This window comes from Camelina sativa, chromosome 4 (assembly GCF_000633955.1).
Source record: "Camelina sativa cultivar DH55 chromosome 4, Cs, whole genome shotgun sequence".
In the NCBI taxonomy this organism is placed as follows: Eukaryota; Viridiplantae; Streptophyta; class Magnoliopsida; order Brassicales; family Brassicaceae; genus Camelina; species Camelina sativa.
Genome location: NC_025688.1, coordinates 20,413,422 through 20,430,210, shown reverse-complemented (window position 1 = coordinate 20,430,210; position 16,789 = coordinate 20,413,422). Strand labels below are relative to the sequence as shown.

The window sequence follows — 16,789 nt, the reverse complement described above, 5'->3', positions numbered from 1 at the left end:
ATTATTTCATCACAAACATCTTCAGCTCCTCTTTCATATGAAAAGTAAAGTTATTTAGACAGAAAAGACCATAGAATAGCAATAGGAATCGCTGATATCCGATTGGTATGCAGCCGGAGCGCATAAGTAAAGAGGATCAAATGTCGATCAAATCAAATCGTGTGTTTATTATTCAGTGAAAGGGTTACATATATAGCTTGAGATGAATTGGGAGAATCTTTTTTTTTTTTTGTCAATCGAACTGGGAGAATCTAAACCACAATAAGTAAGTATTAATCTATCATTCTGTTACAGAACAGCCATGACTAAAAGTCTCTAACAATATCCGCATCTCTTATGTTGATGCCTAAGTTATTGTACCAGTGATGAACCGGCTCTAACCAAGGGTTAACCTTAATAGTAAGTGATTGAGTTTTTAACGAAGTTCGAGACCGAAAAAACAGCAAGATTAAGATTTGGTGGCTGGCTTACTCTGGTTAATCAAGTGATAGAAGTTTACACCACTTGTTATCTCATTGAAGATTTGTTGTGTTGCTTCAGGAATAGTGTCCTTGGCTGCAGCCACGGCATTGAGTACCATCGGACCCAAAAATCCTTTGGATTCCATGAAAGCTTTAATAGCTCGTCCTATATCTCTAGGATCGACGCCGGAAGGAATCAAACAGTTTTCGATGTTCCACCAGTTTAAAATAAAAAGGTTCTCTGCCACCGGCGCCGCTCCTTTACTCATGTTCGCCATCAATGTCTGTAGAGGAGAGAGTTCTGCCGCCGGCGCCGCTTCTTCATTCTCCCAAGACTGCAACTACCATGGTGATGGAGCCACCAAAAGCAAGTTTTTTTTTTTTTAGTATAGATGTGAAATTGAATTTATTGAGTTAGCAAGAGAGTTTGTTACTTAGTTGAAGAAAAGCTTAACCAAAAAGTTTTTCCTTGCTAGAAAAGGAAAAAAACAAGCACATAATCGATGGAGACGATGAAGTTATTAATCAAATTTTTCATTCCATAAATGTTAGAAGTTCTTAATCAAGTTATTAAACAACTTTAATTAAGTGGAGGATTCATTAATCAAGTTCTTCATTCCAAAAATTTTAGACGAGGACTATAAGTACAAATGCAAATTGTATATGATATAACCCTTTTTTTCCTTTCATTATACAGTTCAGTTTGTTATTGTCTTAAAATGCAAATGTACTAAAAATATATATTTAAAGTGTTATTTTACATTTAATACAATAATAATAATTTTTAATTACTAAAACTGAAAGCAATTTATGTTATGGATTATGGTTGTCTCTAAACATTTTGGTACATGTTAATAGATTTACCTTAGAACTAGTCATTTGACCATTTTGCACAAACTGTGAACCTTTATTTCTTTCAATATATGTTGTTATGGATGTGAATCATCATATAAAGTGATTGAATTCATGATTCAATTATTCATTTTAACATCTTTAGTTCATCAAATTTAAATTACTTTTGAAAGATATACAATGACAAGTTTAGAATTTTGTCATGAAATTCAAATAATTATTTTACTTAGATAATAGAGTTCCATATGATATGAATCTATGATATGCTATATATTGTTGCTCCATGAAGTAAATGTCATTATCTTAATTAAGTATGTTTTAGGAGGACATCTTAATAATAATATTTAAAGAGAAATATATCAATTTGACTTAAAAACGTGTATCAATTAAAATATAGGGTTATTTAAATATAAGGAAAAGAACTACGTCGTATTGAAAGAGTTTACTTACCAGTGTCTTGGTCAATTTCCTGGTTTTCCCGTACCGGTTCAGGCAGTCTTCGACAATAAAAAAAATTGTCAAAGAGATCATGCCACCAGGTTTGAAATCCTCTGCGAGTTTCTTGTAAGACATGGAGTTAATGTTTGAATCTCCTTCTAATTTTTTGTAATCAACTGAGATTGTGATCTCTTGACCTTTGCCAAAGGTCTTTTGGTTTAGCTGTATCGGTCTGCCTTCTTTGAAAAACCCGGTACGTACGTATCTCACAGGCAAGACCCCCTCGAAGCATAATCACAATAGTTCACCCTTATTACACGCCTAAACCAATGGAACCAAAGATAATTTCCCAAAATTTTAGGATGTATTTAATTAATTAATATTTAATCAAAAGTTCTTTAAAATAGAAATTCGAAAAAGGATGATATCTATTTCGTTAGCCCATAAGTTTCAAAGTTGAAAGAAACCCTAAATAATTTGACTTGACTGCTACGTATCGAGATCGCTTCTCTCTGTAAACGATTTAACCGGTTGGCGGTTGTCAAAGAAGTTTAACTTTAGGAAGATGATGATGCTTCCCAAGAAGGCACTAAGCAAGGAGGGTAAAACGTCGGTGTGGTGGGACATAGATAGACGAGCATCCGGTTTGGCGGTTCCTAGTGGGTATGATGCTGGTCGGATCCGTGAGTGTATAGAACGGGCGTTGGAGAATTTAGGTTACTCTGGTGGTCATGGTCCGGTCACATTTCTGCCTATGGCGACCTATAGCAAACCCCAGAGCACGTACTGCGAGCACTCTCTTCCACTGGAATCATTCTTAACTGCTCCTTTCGTGGTTACTCTGGAGAAGTCATGCAGTGAATCGATGGAGTACCCTGTTCGATTGCTGTTTATGCGATTTTAATGCCAAAGCTTTGAAAGTTTCAACCTTCATCTCACGGGTGAAAAACATTTAGACCTAGCAAGCATCTTTGTCAAACATTTACCCGAATTAAGCATCGAGGATGAGATGAAGAATAACAGAGTTGATCAAGCTTCCCTTGATTCCCAAGACTGCAACTACCATGGTGATGGAGGAGCCACCAAAGGCAAGTTTTTCTTTTTCTTTTTCTAATATATAAATATGGACTTTATCAAGTAACGAACTTAGTTACAAAAAAGCTTAACCAAGAAGTTTTTGCTTGCCAGAAAAAAAAAAGATAAAACGAAGCACAAAAGTAGTACCTCCTCCTCCTCCAAAGGCAAGTTTTTAATATCTCAACTTCGTTAATGAAAGATGTTTTGACTAGACTCCAAATGTGAAATAACAGAAAGCATGATGTTGATTTATTACAGACTTTAGTTGCGGCTTATAAAGTGAAGAAGAAGTTGAATAATAATAAGAAGAAGTTGATGAAGAAGAAGATGTTGACGGAATATGAGCATCTCCAAGACTAAGAAGAAGAAGTGTATACATGGTCAGTTTTTGTTGGAGCTTCCAATAACTTTGGAAGAGTCTGAAATATCAAATGACTTCCAAGTTTAATGTGGCAGGGCCTTTACAAATAATCAGTTTAGCATTTACTAGAATAGTCAAGCAAACAATATAGTTCAAGATTTTGACCTCAGCTTGATCACAACCAGTACCTAAACTGGCCAAATTGGTTTCCACCAAACGCATAAACATCACCATCAGATCGTGTACCATAGACCTGCTGCCACTTGTTCTATTCGAGTTCCTTAGTTCATCATCTGTACTTCCTTGGCCACACTTGAGTATGCAAAAAGAACATCCAATTAAATTCAGAGACCCACTTAACAGAACAAAGTGCAAATGTGGGTTGTTCTTATGTGTTGGTGGGAATAAGCACAAGCAGGATCCATGGAGGAGTCGAAAGATTAAGAACAACAAGATGGTACAACTGTGTTTTTATTGGTCTTTCCATTGTTCATTGATTTGTTAAAAAGCTGAGAAGTTTTATGTGGTTGTGGTGATGAAAGACACAGGAATCAGGATAATGAGAGGAAAAGGACAAGTTGTGGATGGAGTTTCTCCTAATGTCAAAACTTATACCTTTTCTATTTTTATCTCCATGCAAAAGAAGTAATGATTCTCTAATAATCAATCTGTGGTTTGTTAACTATGATGATCAAATTCCAATTTCACATTCAAACTCAAAAGTCACTACAATAAAATCTGCAACCATAAAACCATCTTGCTCCTGCTCATCTTAGTGGGTTTTCATTCTTGGACAAAGTTTTTGAGCTTCTTCAACCATAGTTTGTACTCTCTGTTATCTTTATCCATCATGTACTCATACAAGAAATCCGTTGCGCTTGCGTTGATTCCTCTGGAATCTAGAAACTTGTGGAATGACTTGCGCATATTCTCATCCAACTCCCTGCAAAGCAAAAGAAAGAAAGAACATTTGAGTTATTTTTTGGGTTGTCATATGACTAAAAAAGATGGGATACATGTTGCTTACTGAAAATCTGGCCCATCATACTTCAACAGTTCTTCAGAAGAAGAATCCTCTGGACGGTTCACAGACAAACCATCAATGACAACCTCATCAGGGAAAGCCGTGCAGCTAAACTCTAGGCTGAGTCCACTCTTCTTAGTCACAGTGACAACTAGTGGAATGCTTGTTTCATTCGCTTTCTCATGACGACCATCACCACCACCATCTTCATCGTCATCCATATCATCTTCATTTTCATCCATGCCAAGACCAGGCATGCTTACTTCCACTTTCATCTTCTCTTCATTGTGCTCTCTAGTCAAAGTCACAGTCCTGTGTCCAGGATTATCTTGGATTATGAAAGGAAAGCCACTAGAGACATCTGTACTCTCATCCTCCTCCTTAAAGAAACACATAACCAGAAACTTAGAATCAAGAAATCAAATCAGGTCTTTTGCTAACACAACATCTATAAAGACATGACCTCCATTGAAGCTTAGGGCTTAATTTCTTTATTGGGTAAAAGCAAAGTCACACAATCAGTCTAATTTTCAACGCTGCTTCTACATTTCTCTATCAGAAATCAAGACTATAACTATTCAAAGTACCCAAATCCGTGATAGAGAGGAGGTATTACCACATCGTGATCATCCGCTTTGAAAGAATCGTTGTTGATCTCGGAGTCAATTACTTGAAGAAGCGTCTGATCGGACTTTAATCGCTCAGTGGCCGTCGAATAAGGGAAGCCACGAGAGACGAAAGGACGAAACAGAGATGGCTTGTGAACAAGAGACGAGCGGTTAACGATGACAGAGGAGACGGCCTGAGCTCGAGCTACACGACCACACACGGAAGCCAAAGTAGAAGCTGATCTGCGAATGCACAAAGCGAAACCCATTGCGCGAATTGATTTCTAGAAATGGACTCTTTCAGGGTTTTGGCAATTTCCTTAGGGTTTTGACTTTGAACTTTGAAGTGTTGTTGCGAAGAAGATAAGAGTACACTAACCAAACCGTACCGGTCTTTCAATTAAACCGGTCAAATTACGATATTTTAATTTTCTCAATACAAAACAAAAAAATGCAAACCGAGAATCTCTTCAAGAATCAAGTTGTGCTGTTTCATTTCACATATCGAACTCAAAATTTACAAAGGCAACATAACTTTTTAACAAACTGAAATGTAAAATTTCACTAATTTGGTTTACATGTCCAACCATTTCTATGTGACTCGGATCAACAGGACAACCATTATGAACACACACGTCATAGCGAAGATCAAAAGCCACTGGAAGCAACTTGTCTTTGAGCTTTGTGAATATATCTTCGTCGCTCTTGTTGTCGCGTGTCCTGTGCTTGCTAAGCTTTGTTCAATGGCCTCCTCGGTGGAGTCGAGTATCTTTTGTTAATGAATCCACAAAAAAAGAAAGAAAGAAAAACTGTTAGGACCAATGAAGCCATTTAAAAGAATATGTGAACCAAAATATAGATTATTGTTCTCTTCTCCCATTGCTGTTGATGATAATAGTATGCATAATGGGTATATTGTGAGGAAATGGTTAACATCTCACCTTCTCTGTATTTTGCACAGATTGGCTTATCGCTTGACTTCTCTCCTTGAGTTGTCTTGCAAGTCCCACCATTTCATCTGTTAGATCCTCTTGAAGCTTTCTGTCATTAAAATGAATCATCAACGTGAACATGAAGTGGCAAATTCAAAAGAGTACAGCTTTACTCTTTGCGATTATGTGCAGAGATAAAAATGAGTTCATAGTTCTTCTTGCTGATCTATGAAACTACCTGTGCTTCTCAATGTGCGCTTGAGCTGCGGTGTCTAGTTTTACTGGTTTTGATGAATCAGCATCAGCAGCATCAAAACTTTGGTCCTTGGAACTTGCAGGCCTACCTCAATCAAGGAAGCTGATAAGTACTAAAGGAAATAAAATTAATAAATTACAAGTTGAGAAGGATTGTGAATCGAGTATTCCACTTACACGATTCTTCTTCTCAGCTGTGGAGAAGTGGGACTTCGAGGATCATCTTCTATTTTTGGTGAGCTTCCACTAGTCGAATCTTTTGCAAAGGGTTCATCAGATACCTCTGTGTCAGGCTGTTATTAATTTAGCAAAAAACAATAATTTGGTATTAGTTACAGAATTAAAACTTGAAATTCTTGCAACCAAACAATGGTTCTACGCAGGAACAAACCAAAATGGGCGTTCCTGTAACTAACCCAAGTGGAAACAATTCCTCAGACCAAATGCATCTAGTAAAAATTGGGGAAGTAGATAAGAAAGTATCTCTAACACATTACTCTGAATGTCCTAGTTCACAGTCCCTTTCTAGTTCAGGTGACTTACCACTTGAGGAACTATCTTGGAAGCAACAGCTTCAATCTTTTCATAGTACTCATTAACCTTAGCCTTTGTAACTCTGGACAAAAAGAGATCAAAGGAGAAAAATAAGCACACTTTCGTAATGGTCGCCAATGGAATTGTGAAAGAGCATCTCCACCCAAAAAAAAAAAAGATAAACTTTGGAACAACTATAACACAAAAGCAATTGAATTCAAATCTCAAACCCTTAATCCTAGAAAGATTCATAGATATTCTCAACAATCAAACACCAAAGCAGGAATCTTTGAATAAAAGAGAGGAAGTAAGAAAGTAACAAACCTGGGAAGCCCTTCAGGGGTCTTCTCTTCCGAGAGTTGTTCTAACAGTTCCCTCAATGTAGCAACATACTGCAGCAGAATTGTATTCACCACATCAACATCAATATAATAAGCACGACAAACTAATAGTTTTTTTACAACACATGAAGAAAGATCCAAAGAAACGTACATGCATAAGCTTCGATTGATTTTGCTGATTAGGTGCAGCCGAAAGCAATCTCCGGAAATTGATCTCTGATTTGCTTATCCCCATCATCAAATACCTGACCATAGTGGAATCAAAACATGTCATATCGAAACACAGAGACCAGTACCAGTATCAATTGAAAAGAAAAAAAAAAACCCCCCAATTCGAGAATATAAGAAACGCGAAACATCAATCATTGAATCACGATTTATGGAGACATCAGATTTCAAATCACCTTTTGTCATCCACCGTCGTCAGGTGAAGCCGGTGTAAAAAAGTTAACCGGAGTTTTTTTTTTTTTGTGTGTGTGTGGTGTGGTCCTTGTCGAGAGTCGAGACGAAGAAGGAGAAGAAGTCTCTGTGCAAAAAATAACCGAATCTTCTAAACCGATGGTTTAATAGTTATAACCGAATTATGCAACTATATTATGGTTTACATAATATGGAAACGAATCACATCAAAAAACTGAACGAATCACTAATAATTATGACCAAAATCAAATACAATTAAAAAATTTAGAATGTTTTGTGATATTATTACTATTGAATAAAAAAATATCTGCATTCTTAACCCCATTGCACGATCTCTCCGGTTAAAACCATGATGTCCTTAGATTACTCCAGTAAGATCTCTATCACTTCTCGAAAATTCATCAATCTGATCAATATAATTCATGAATCACATGAATCATGCTAAACAAGCGGATCTAATTTAAAGTGTTTATGCGTTTCTCCGTTACGATCGTGCAGATGCAAAAACAAGCGTCAATTCTGGGACGTGGAGGATTTCCCAAACCCTAATGGTCGCTCGTTTTATGAAATAATCAAATCATCTCTTGAGTAGGAAGGTTATCATGGTGGTGTGTCAATCAGAGCTTATGGTGAGAAGAAACCTGATGAAGACAATATTATTCCAAGCAAACAATGAACTTCTCATATTATAGGGTACAAATTAAACAAGATATAGGCTCTCTTTGTAAATGTTGTAACATATATATATATATATATATAGTTCGAAGGACTACTAAAAATATATGCATACGGCCTACTAATTTTTCTGAGCCGGGCCTCTAATAGTTGAAAGATTTAGTGACTAGATAAGTACTCGGCGTTTTTTAACCATAAAGTTGTGTATCCGCAAGGTATAGTTATATTTCTGGACTGCTACACTAAATTGAAGTTACACCAAATCAAATTTGTGTAAATTATATGTTGCAGGATAGTTTTGTCAGTAACAGCAAAAACGGAAGAGATGTATTCTATTGGATAGAGTAATTATAAAACTGCTGCACTATGCAATGTATTCACGAAAATCCCCATGTTCCTCTACTTTAGTGGTAACTCTGATGCGCCCTCTATATAAAATGGACAAGAAGAGCTTAATTAGAACATATGAAATTGGTCGGAAAAGGTCTAAGAGAACAAAGAGCCAATGTTAATCATACACAAACAGAACCAAAGTCTTTTGACAGAAAAACATATATATAGTACGTACCATGTATTCCAAAAGAATGCTGGCATCAGTAGTTACGTGTTCACACCTCGTCCTCATCAAATATAAACATGAAAATGTCATTATATAAACATAAAGATAAAAAAAAAACAAAAAATTGTTGACATTTACTTAAGATATAAGTATTATTTATAATTATAATTATCTTAAATATAATTAGGAAATTATATTAGATATTTTTCTATATAAACTAAAGTGATTTCTACAAATTAAATATTATTATGAGAATCAATTATAAAATTTTCTTGACACCTTTGTATTCTTGACCGGCCATCTTGATTTGACCCCTTGTTAGTTGTTACAATATGTACACAATGTAGCTAAGTTAAATCATCTATGTTTTGCAGACATGTTCTTAAGATGATGCTTCTTTCAATGTCATATCCATTATCAAAAAAAAAAAAAAACAAATTATTGAGAGGTTTGTATCTTTTGAAGTAATTAAAATATTGTGACAAAAAGTTACGAACTTCTTAGCTATATTTACGATCGAAAAACCCCTAATCTTACGTTAAGTTTATGTTTCTTAATTTTCCTTGGCTTTCGCCTTTCTATTAACCAGGAATGTCAAATTTATGTAACCTCTAGATCTAGTAAATCCATCATTGTAAAACAATAGTATAAACAAAAATCTTTAATATCACTTTAAGCTAGTTTTGATCAAAAAGAAAAAATAAAAATAAAAAATAGAACAATATATCCATCAAAAGGTCATCACATCACTATATCTGGCTTCATGATGTCTGATTTGATCTCTTTGTTATGCAAAACAACCGCTCCATTAAAATAAATTTCATCGTACAAATGAACATTTTTCCCAAGTATGGACATGTTCTCGACCCTAGCCCATTGTCCGACCATCGAGTGCCACCCAATGATACTACTTGAGACACACGAGTACCTCTTCACGTGTGCCCCACGCATCACCGTGCATCGTGAAAGTCTAACCCCGGACTCAATGACGCAGTCAGGGCCAATAGCAACGTCAGGGCCAATCAAACATCCTTCTCCAATCTCTGCGGTTTCATCCACTAGAACATTCCCAACAATGTGTGGACCATTGGCTAACTCTGAAGGAGACTTCTTCCTCAGAGAGTCTAAGTAAAGTCTAAGACCAATAATGTAGTCTCGTGGTTGACCAATGTCCATCCAGAATCCAGGAAGCACCATTGCATAGAGTTTTTCAGCTTCTGCGATTTGGGGGAAGATCTCTTTCTCAATTGAAGTTGGTCTTAGCTCAATCCGGTCAAGAACTGAAGGATTTAGAAGATAAATCCCAGCATTGATCTTGTTACCAACATATAGTTTCGGCTTTTCGACAAACCTTTCCACTTTCCCTGTGGCTTCTTCCATAACCACTACTCCATATTTCGAAGGCTCGTCCACCTTTTAAACCAATGGTATCCTAATGAGTAAAAAACATGAACACAATTGTACTTTTTAAGTTTTAAAAAATCTCTTTCACCTTTGTCACCATTATAGAGGCCTCTCCTCCATGAGCATTGTGAAAAGCAATAAACTCTTCAAGCGGATATTCACTAATAACATCGCTGTTAAGGACAAAGAATGGCTTGCCGGAGCCATCAACCAGTTTGTCCCTGGCTAAAGCCAACGGACCAGCTGTACCTAAAGGCTCAGTCTCTTGCGAGCAAGTGATCTTGATCCCGAGATTTGTCTCGACTTCCCTTGAGATTTGTCTTTCGACATCACTAGTAGTTGCTGAATGATTTTTTTGAACATTGAACTATTAAGATATTCTATGAAGGTATCATATATATAGCTTTGCATAGGGAAATATCAGAGAGACTCAAATGTATTTTACCTCTGGCTCGTAATTAATTGCCAAAATGACTTCATCAACTCCAATAGCCTTAAGTGCCTCTATCTGCAACAACATTTGTCATCACATATCCCAGATAAAAAAAATCAATACAATAATAAAACCATGAGACTAGCAAGAAGAACCACAATTACAATTTGAAAGACCATATAGAGTACCTGATGTAGGATCATAGGTTTATTAGCGAAATCAACAAGAGGCTTCGGGAAACTGAGAGTCAATGGTCTTAAACGAGTCCCAAAACCTCCAACAAGAATAAGAGCCTTCATCTTCTTCTTTTTCCTGTAGAGAACATGTAAGTTAAAAAGCAGAGTAAATCACAGCATGCATCTATTGTGAGAACATAAAGCTAAAAGTTAAGAATCAAAGTAATAAAACATGTCACGGCCAGAACAATTAAAATAGTGTAAATTCCCAAAGTCCAAGTCCAGATCTGATAAAGTTCAACGAAACTAAATAAAAACATAAATAAATCTGTAACGCCGACGAAGCTTCAAACCCATAAGGCCATAACCCTAATCGACATCCATATAGAATCGACCTGAACTACGTACGATCTAAGCCAGATCAAATCAACACAGACAAAGCGCACAAAACCACTCCGTACATATAAATAATAGTCAGATGCACCACGCGTTCGAGGAAACGGACTAGGGTAAAGAGAAGAAAAAGTCTTTCATTACCTTATTCGAGATGTCACAGGATCGTTGCTGAACTAAGCCCTAAGCCGAAGAGACGATGTTTGGGATACTTAAGAGATCTTACTGATTCTGTGTATATAGCTCTTTAATTTTGGTATAACAGACGTTACAAAAAGGGAAAAACTGTAATGAATTCATGAATTCAAGATTTGTGAACATATATGATATTTATCTCTATAAAGATTTCTTAATGAAGCAAATGAATTAACGGAAGGAAACTTTACATAATTGATAGAACAAAAAGAAGTTCACTGGATATTGGATAACAACTCAAGACTTACATTGCATACAAATGCTGCTGGTGTATGTACAGTGGTATACCTCTAACGTGTATATTAAAAAAAAAAAGGGTCAACTAAAAAATCTGATCTTTTGCTCTAATAAACCCCTAACAAAAAATTGGAGTGTGTCAAGTCTGTTCAGAGAGAGGACTGGCCTAGAAGCAGAGTATGCCACCAACCGCATGCAATGTTTTTGGGGACACAATCTTTGATTCTAACCTCTGATGGAGCATTCCTGTCAATCACATCTCCTAGACCCAACTGTTTCAGACAAACAAACTATGTCGTCAGTAAAATCCACATTAAATGGAACCAAACAATTTCTAGAAGTAGCTCGATATGGTCTGCTTTTTATTACCTGCCCATATTTGTTCCATCCCCAGCAGAATACTCTCCCTTCATCTGCAATTACAGCGGTGTGACGAGCACCGCAGGAGATGGTTTTTACGTTTACCTCTTCCAAATTTGGAGCCTCCAATAATTTTGGAAGAGTCTGAAAATGCGGTTTTCAAGTTTAATGGCATGATCTTCAAAAACAATCAGCATTACTAAAAAGAGACAAGGAAACATATATAGTTCAAGATTCTACCTCAGCTTGATCACAACCAGTACCTAACTGTCCAAATTGATTTCCACCAAACGAATACACATCCCCATCAGATGAAGCGCATATCGTGTGCCATAGACCTGCAGCCACTTCTTCTATTCTGATTCCCAACAAAGATGACACACATGTTGGACTTAGTTCATCATCTGTACTTCCTTGGCCACACTTAAGAGAGCAAAACAAAAATATCAATTACTTCCACATACACAACAGAAAGTGCAAATATTAGTTGGAGATGTATAGCAAGAGAGGTTTTAGATTATCTTTTGCAGCCTTATCTTAAATGCAGACTAGCATTTTCCCCTAGTTATATGTTTTGATATACGGTAGTATATAATATATTTTGACAAGCTTAGTTACACAATGATGATTAGATCTCCTCAACATGTGGGTTCAGCTGAAAGCAAAAATCTCAAGTCATTCAAGTTTCAAGCATATATGCTGTAAAATAGAAAGCCAAGGATCTGTCGAACTCACCTGTCCATAAAGCCCCCAACCAAATGTAAGGAGCGCTCCAGTATCTGTCCACAAAAAAAACTAGTTACAAATCCGTATTATATGCATGGCAAGTATCATGCTTCTGATAAATTCTCAGATAACATATGTCAAACTATTTTCAGGTTAAAGGATCGAGGATTCTTGGAGTCTGTTCATAGTTTTATAAAGGATTCAAAGCAACCTAACAAATGAACCTTAATCAAGGCACTGCAGAAATGAGATCAAATTTCGAAATCCTGATTACAGAGTATAAAGATTTGATTTAAGGTTGAAACAAGCTGTTTTCAGTAATGTGGATTTAAACACTAATACAGTAGATGACTAGCCACAAAAGCAATATAGTGAGAAAAATACCTGTAATCACAGAACTGTGTCGCCCTCCACATGCAATTTTTTTTACATAACTTCCAAGAACTCGACCGCATTGCACTTCTGAACTCATGTTTACACCAGAAACGGTGCCTTTTCCATAAGAAGAAGGCTCGATACATGGAATAGGATGAGGAGAGGAGACTAGGCGTACACGGGAGCCCAATCCAAGCTGTCCTTCTCCTCCATAACCCCAACCCCAAACTTGTCCAATATCTGGACTTTCATATAAATTAAGATGCATCAAGCGTTTATTATAGCACACCAGAAGCTCTTCAGACATACATTGACTGATTATTTCATAGCAAAATTACCCCATTCAGGATATAATGATTGGTGTAAGAAGCTGAAAAATTTCACCTGATAATGCTAGAGTATGACGTCCACCAGCAGCAACACTTACAATCCTAACACCTGGCGCTAACGATACAAGACAAGGCAATGCCGAGAGCTCGTTGTTATCAGACTGTAATGAATTCTCAGCAGCTTGCTTTGCTTGTGAAATCCGCCTTTTCTTCGTTGTTTCCCCTCCACCTCTAGCTTCACTCTGAGAAGACGTTCCACCACTAGACTTTTTCCCTTGAGAACTTGGACTCACTGCCAAAAAAAAAAAAAAGAAGCACCATCCTATCCTTCACATTCATCCTCAAAGTAAATAAATTTAGAGATCTCCCAATAGTAAAATAGACAAAAGGAGATGTTAACCTTGCTCTGCAGAGAACGATATGTTTCTTTCACACGAATCTCCCTCTACTTGACCGAACACTCTCCCTGTGGGTATACATTCCCTCCATCCCCATGTATAAACTTCTTGATTCTCTATATCCAAAGGGAATAGTTCAACAAACAAAAAAAAAATCAATAAAGTAATGAACTTTAAAAACAGATGATAATGGAAAAATGCAGACCTGTGACTGCAACACAATGAGCCCATCCAGCCTGAGCTTTCTGTACACAAACCTCAGGAGGAAGAGGAAAAGGCTCTGGAGTTTCCTAATAAATTACAAAATCCAACTAAAATTCATAAAGTAGATAACTCAATTTTAGTATCCTCTGTACCATAGATTTCTCACAAACAAATGAACACAATGCAGAAGAAGAAAGATAAAGAGAATCTCTCTAACCCCGTGCTTCCCAGATGTCACATAGCTTTGACCTAAATCATCAGTCGAACCCCATGTAATCAGCTTCCCTGACTCTGATTAACATAAGCAAAAAAAAAAAAAAAAACATATCACTCAACTCAGAATTGCTCATTATTTCAATTAAAAGATTCAATACATTGTAAAAATTGAATTCGCAAACTGATTGAAAATTCATTCGGAAAAACCTGCAGTAGCCATTGCGAAACCGCAACCACCGCCGGAGACATCTTTCCAAGAGCTTCCAACTGCCGGTGGGATCTTGACTTCGACGGGTGACATCAGAGGAGAACGTTGCGGAGAAGCTCCGGGTAAGTAACCCCACATGTACACTAGTCTTTTACCAGCTACTACTACTACTACTTGCTCGTCCTCCTCCTCTTCCTTCTTTGGTGCTGCGGCGGCGCTAGGTCCTCCACCAGTCTCCAGTTTTGCCCCCTCGCCATTCATAATTTTACAAATCAAAAACACTCTGACGAATGAAAGAAAGCTGAAACGAAACGACGAATGAGAGATTAGAAATATCAGTCTTCACAGAGAAGTTGACGTGTATATATATATGTATATGTATAGGTTGATAGGCTCCTTTTAATTTAAACCTATCTAGTTTAGAATCTTCGATTTAACCCCTAAATTTAGTTTACTATCGTAAAGACCCCCAATCTATAGTTTAATCGAATGCTCAATAATAATCCATTTACCCATATGTGTAAAAAAAATCAATTCAGCTACTGTCTTGGAATATTTTTACAGCAGCATTGTCGAAAACAAATTGAGTTTATTCTTCACAAGTATATATATCGTCTCAAAGCTATAATAAAATCACTTTAGTAATTACAATTTTCTTAAGCAAGTTTGGTTTTATAATTAACCTTCTTGTTTCTCTCTTAAAAAATATTCTTTGTATCCAATATTCTTCTGAAATTCTAAATATATATATATTTTTTTTAATTCAAGTTTTATATTTAAAATGTCTAAAGAATATTTGTTGATTATAAGCTAGGAACATGAGTTTGCCAAAACAAAATTAAAAATAAATAAAGCTTAGTAACATGATTACACAAATTGTTCGGTGCATTTGTGGTTCCAAACATTTTCTTAAAAATGCCTTCAATAGGTCATCAAAGTCATGATTTCAACCTTTCAATATAGCACATACATATCAACAAATGTAATCATATGTCTCTTCACACTTAAAAAACCTTCAAGCCACATAGTCTTCAAATATTCTTTGATTTCTTTTATACATTTTCAATCATCATTAGCCCAACAAAAATCCGGTTTTCATGATAGGATTCATCCTCATATCTTTCAGTGATTAACGTTTTTATTTTCTGTTATGTGCTTGATTGATGATTAAATCAAAATTTGTAAAAATATATATTATACACTAGATGTAAGTATACATAAATCAAAATCATTTAGTACGAGAGGGAAATCATATTCGATTTCTAAGAGTTGTTACTTTGGTGAGAACCAGATCCTTCACAAACTCAGTAGTTTTTTGGTAATCTCTCTTAATGACTATAAAAAGGTAATTTAAAAGATAAATTAAAACATTGTAATAACTAAAAGGCTTATGTATTTACAAGTAATATTATATATAAATCATTGAGAGGAGGATAAGCAAACTGGAATTTGTATTCAATGTTTGTCACAAATGTGAAGAGACATATAAATGTAATCATATGTCTCTTTTAATTATATAGATATGCCACTTTTGCACCATGTTAAGCTGATGGCAATATTTTTAACTAAGAAAAAAATCCACATGTTACCAAGTATAAGTTATGAACTTTACAAATTATCTGAGTCATATAATTTGTAATAGTGTCAAACAATCCATTAACATCTTCATTTATTGTAATTCATGTGAAATCATGTATATTGTTAATATATAATTTCAATTAGTATCATTAATCTTTTAAACATTATTTAATTAATGCAACATAATATTTTATAGTAGAAATGATTATAATTAACTGAAAAAGTTAAGATTTTCTATACCATGATCATAATTTGGAATTGTCACAACTTTTATTTTTCCCAAAAAGTTCATTTTATATTGAGACAACTTGTTGTTGGGTTTTGGTGGATAAACATTTGAAATATCTTCATCAAAAATAAAAGGAAAAGATATGAAATATCTTGGGAAAAATGTCAGCCAAGTAAAATATTCTTTGGAATATATATGCGATATATGTTGTAAGCCAAGTAAATATCTCCTTGGAGTATGTGGACCAAAGTCTTTTACATGATGAAATCCATTTTTGTTAAAACGTTATCTACAAATATATTTCCCAAATTAGGTCTTCCCTTTAGAAAGTGTTTTAGACACCGACCTTGATTTGTATTGATGAATAATGATGGATAAGGAAAGAACAAAGGAGAGTTGGTTTGAAACAACAGGGGTGAGTTGCTAAAGTAGCAATAACTTCGGGGTTGGTTCCAAAATAACGCGTTAAACGTATCATTATTTGGAAAACGAGAGTAGCCACGTAGGATAAATCACGTGGGGGTGAACACATAGGTGGCGGGACACGAACCACTAGTTTTATGACGGAATCTAAGCCAAGAGTTTGTGACGAAGTTTCTGGAAGCAGTAGTGTGGTCATGGTCCATAACATACGTCGGCCAAATTAGCTAGTGGGGCTTGGTTAATGACTGTGATGACACGTTGCAGGCTTTGAGACGATGAATCCTTCTTGAAGCCATGTGACTCACCATGTGGGACCTTTCAAGAACCTGATCCTAGCCATCACTCCTTGTCTCTTTTTTTTTTTTTTT

The 16,789-nt window shown here is 35.8% G+C and overlaps 3 protein-coding genes and 1 pseudogene across 4 annotated transcripts; all 4 read right to left on the bottom strand.

Moving 5' to 3' along the window:
- LOC104781443 (uncharacterized protein At2g39795, mitochondrial-like) lies at nt 3,832–5,158 on the bottom strand. Its single transcript, XM_010506116.1, has 3 exons — nt 4,830–5,158; nt 4,217–4,593; nt 3,832–4,132 (listed from the first exon to the last, which is right to left on the bottom strand). Exons 1-3 carry the CDS (start codon nt 5,088–5,090, stop codon nt 3,973–3,975), a joined length of 798 nt encoding a protein of 265 aa, XP_010504418.1. The 5' UTR covers nt 5,091–5,158; the 3' UTR covers nt 3,832–3,972.
- LOC104781444 lies at nt 5,272–7,417 on the bottom strand. Of its 2 annotated transcripts, XM_010506117.2 has the most exons (8): nt 7,288–7,417; nt 7,035–7,128; nt 6,867–6,934; nt 6,552–6,624; nt 6,186–6,301; nt 5,992–6,093; nt 5,763–5,862; nt 5,272–5,590 (listed from the first exon to the last, which is right to left on the bottom strand). In XM_010506117.2, exons 2-8 carry the CDS (start codon nt 7,119–7,121, stop codon nt 5,414–5,416), a joined length of 723 nt encoding a protein of 240 aa, XP_010504419.1. In that variant the 5' UTR covers nt 7,122–7,128; nt 7,288–7,417; the 3' UTR covers nt 5,272–5,413. The 2 variants fall into 2 exon arrangements, with proteins under 2 accessions (XP_010504419.1, XP_019100348.1); XM_019244803.1 differs by lacking the exon at nt 7,288–7,417 and having other exon boundaries at nt 7,035–7,147.
- On the bottom strand, nt 9,279–10,678 carry LOC104781442 (annotated as a pseudogene).
- On the bottom strand, nt 11,310–14,519 carry LOC104781441 (ultraviolet-B receptor UVR8-like). Its single transcript, XM_010506115.2, has 10 exons — nt 14,191–14,519; nt 13,985–14,058; nt 13,769–13,853; nt 13,566–13,679; nt 13,221–13,457; nt 12,846–13,076; nt 12,471–12,514; nt 11,976–12,158; nt 11,745–11,879; nt 11,310–11,647 (listed from the first exon to the last, which is right to left on the bottom strand). Exons 1-10 carry the CDS (start codon nt 14,450–14,452, stop codon nt 11,525–11,527), a joined length of 1,488 nt encoding a protein of 495 aa, XP_010504417.1. The 5' UTR covers nt 14,453–14,519; the 3' UTR covers nt 11,310–11,524.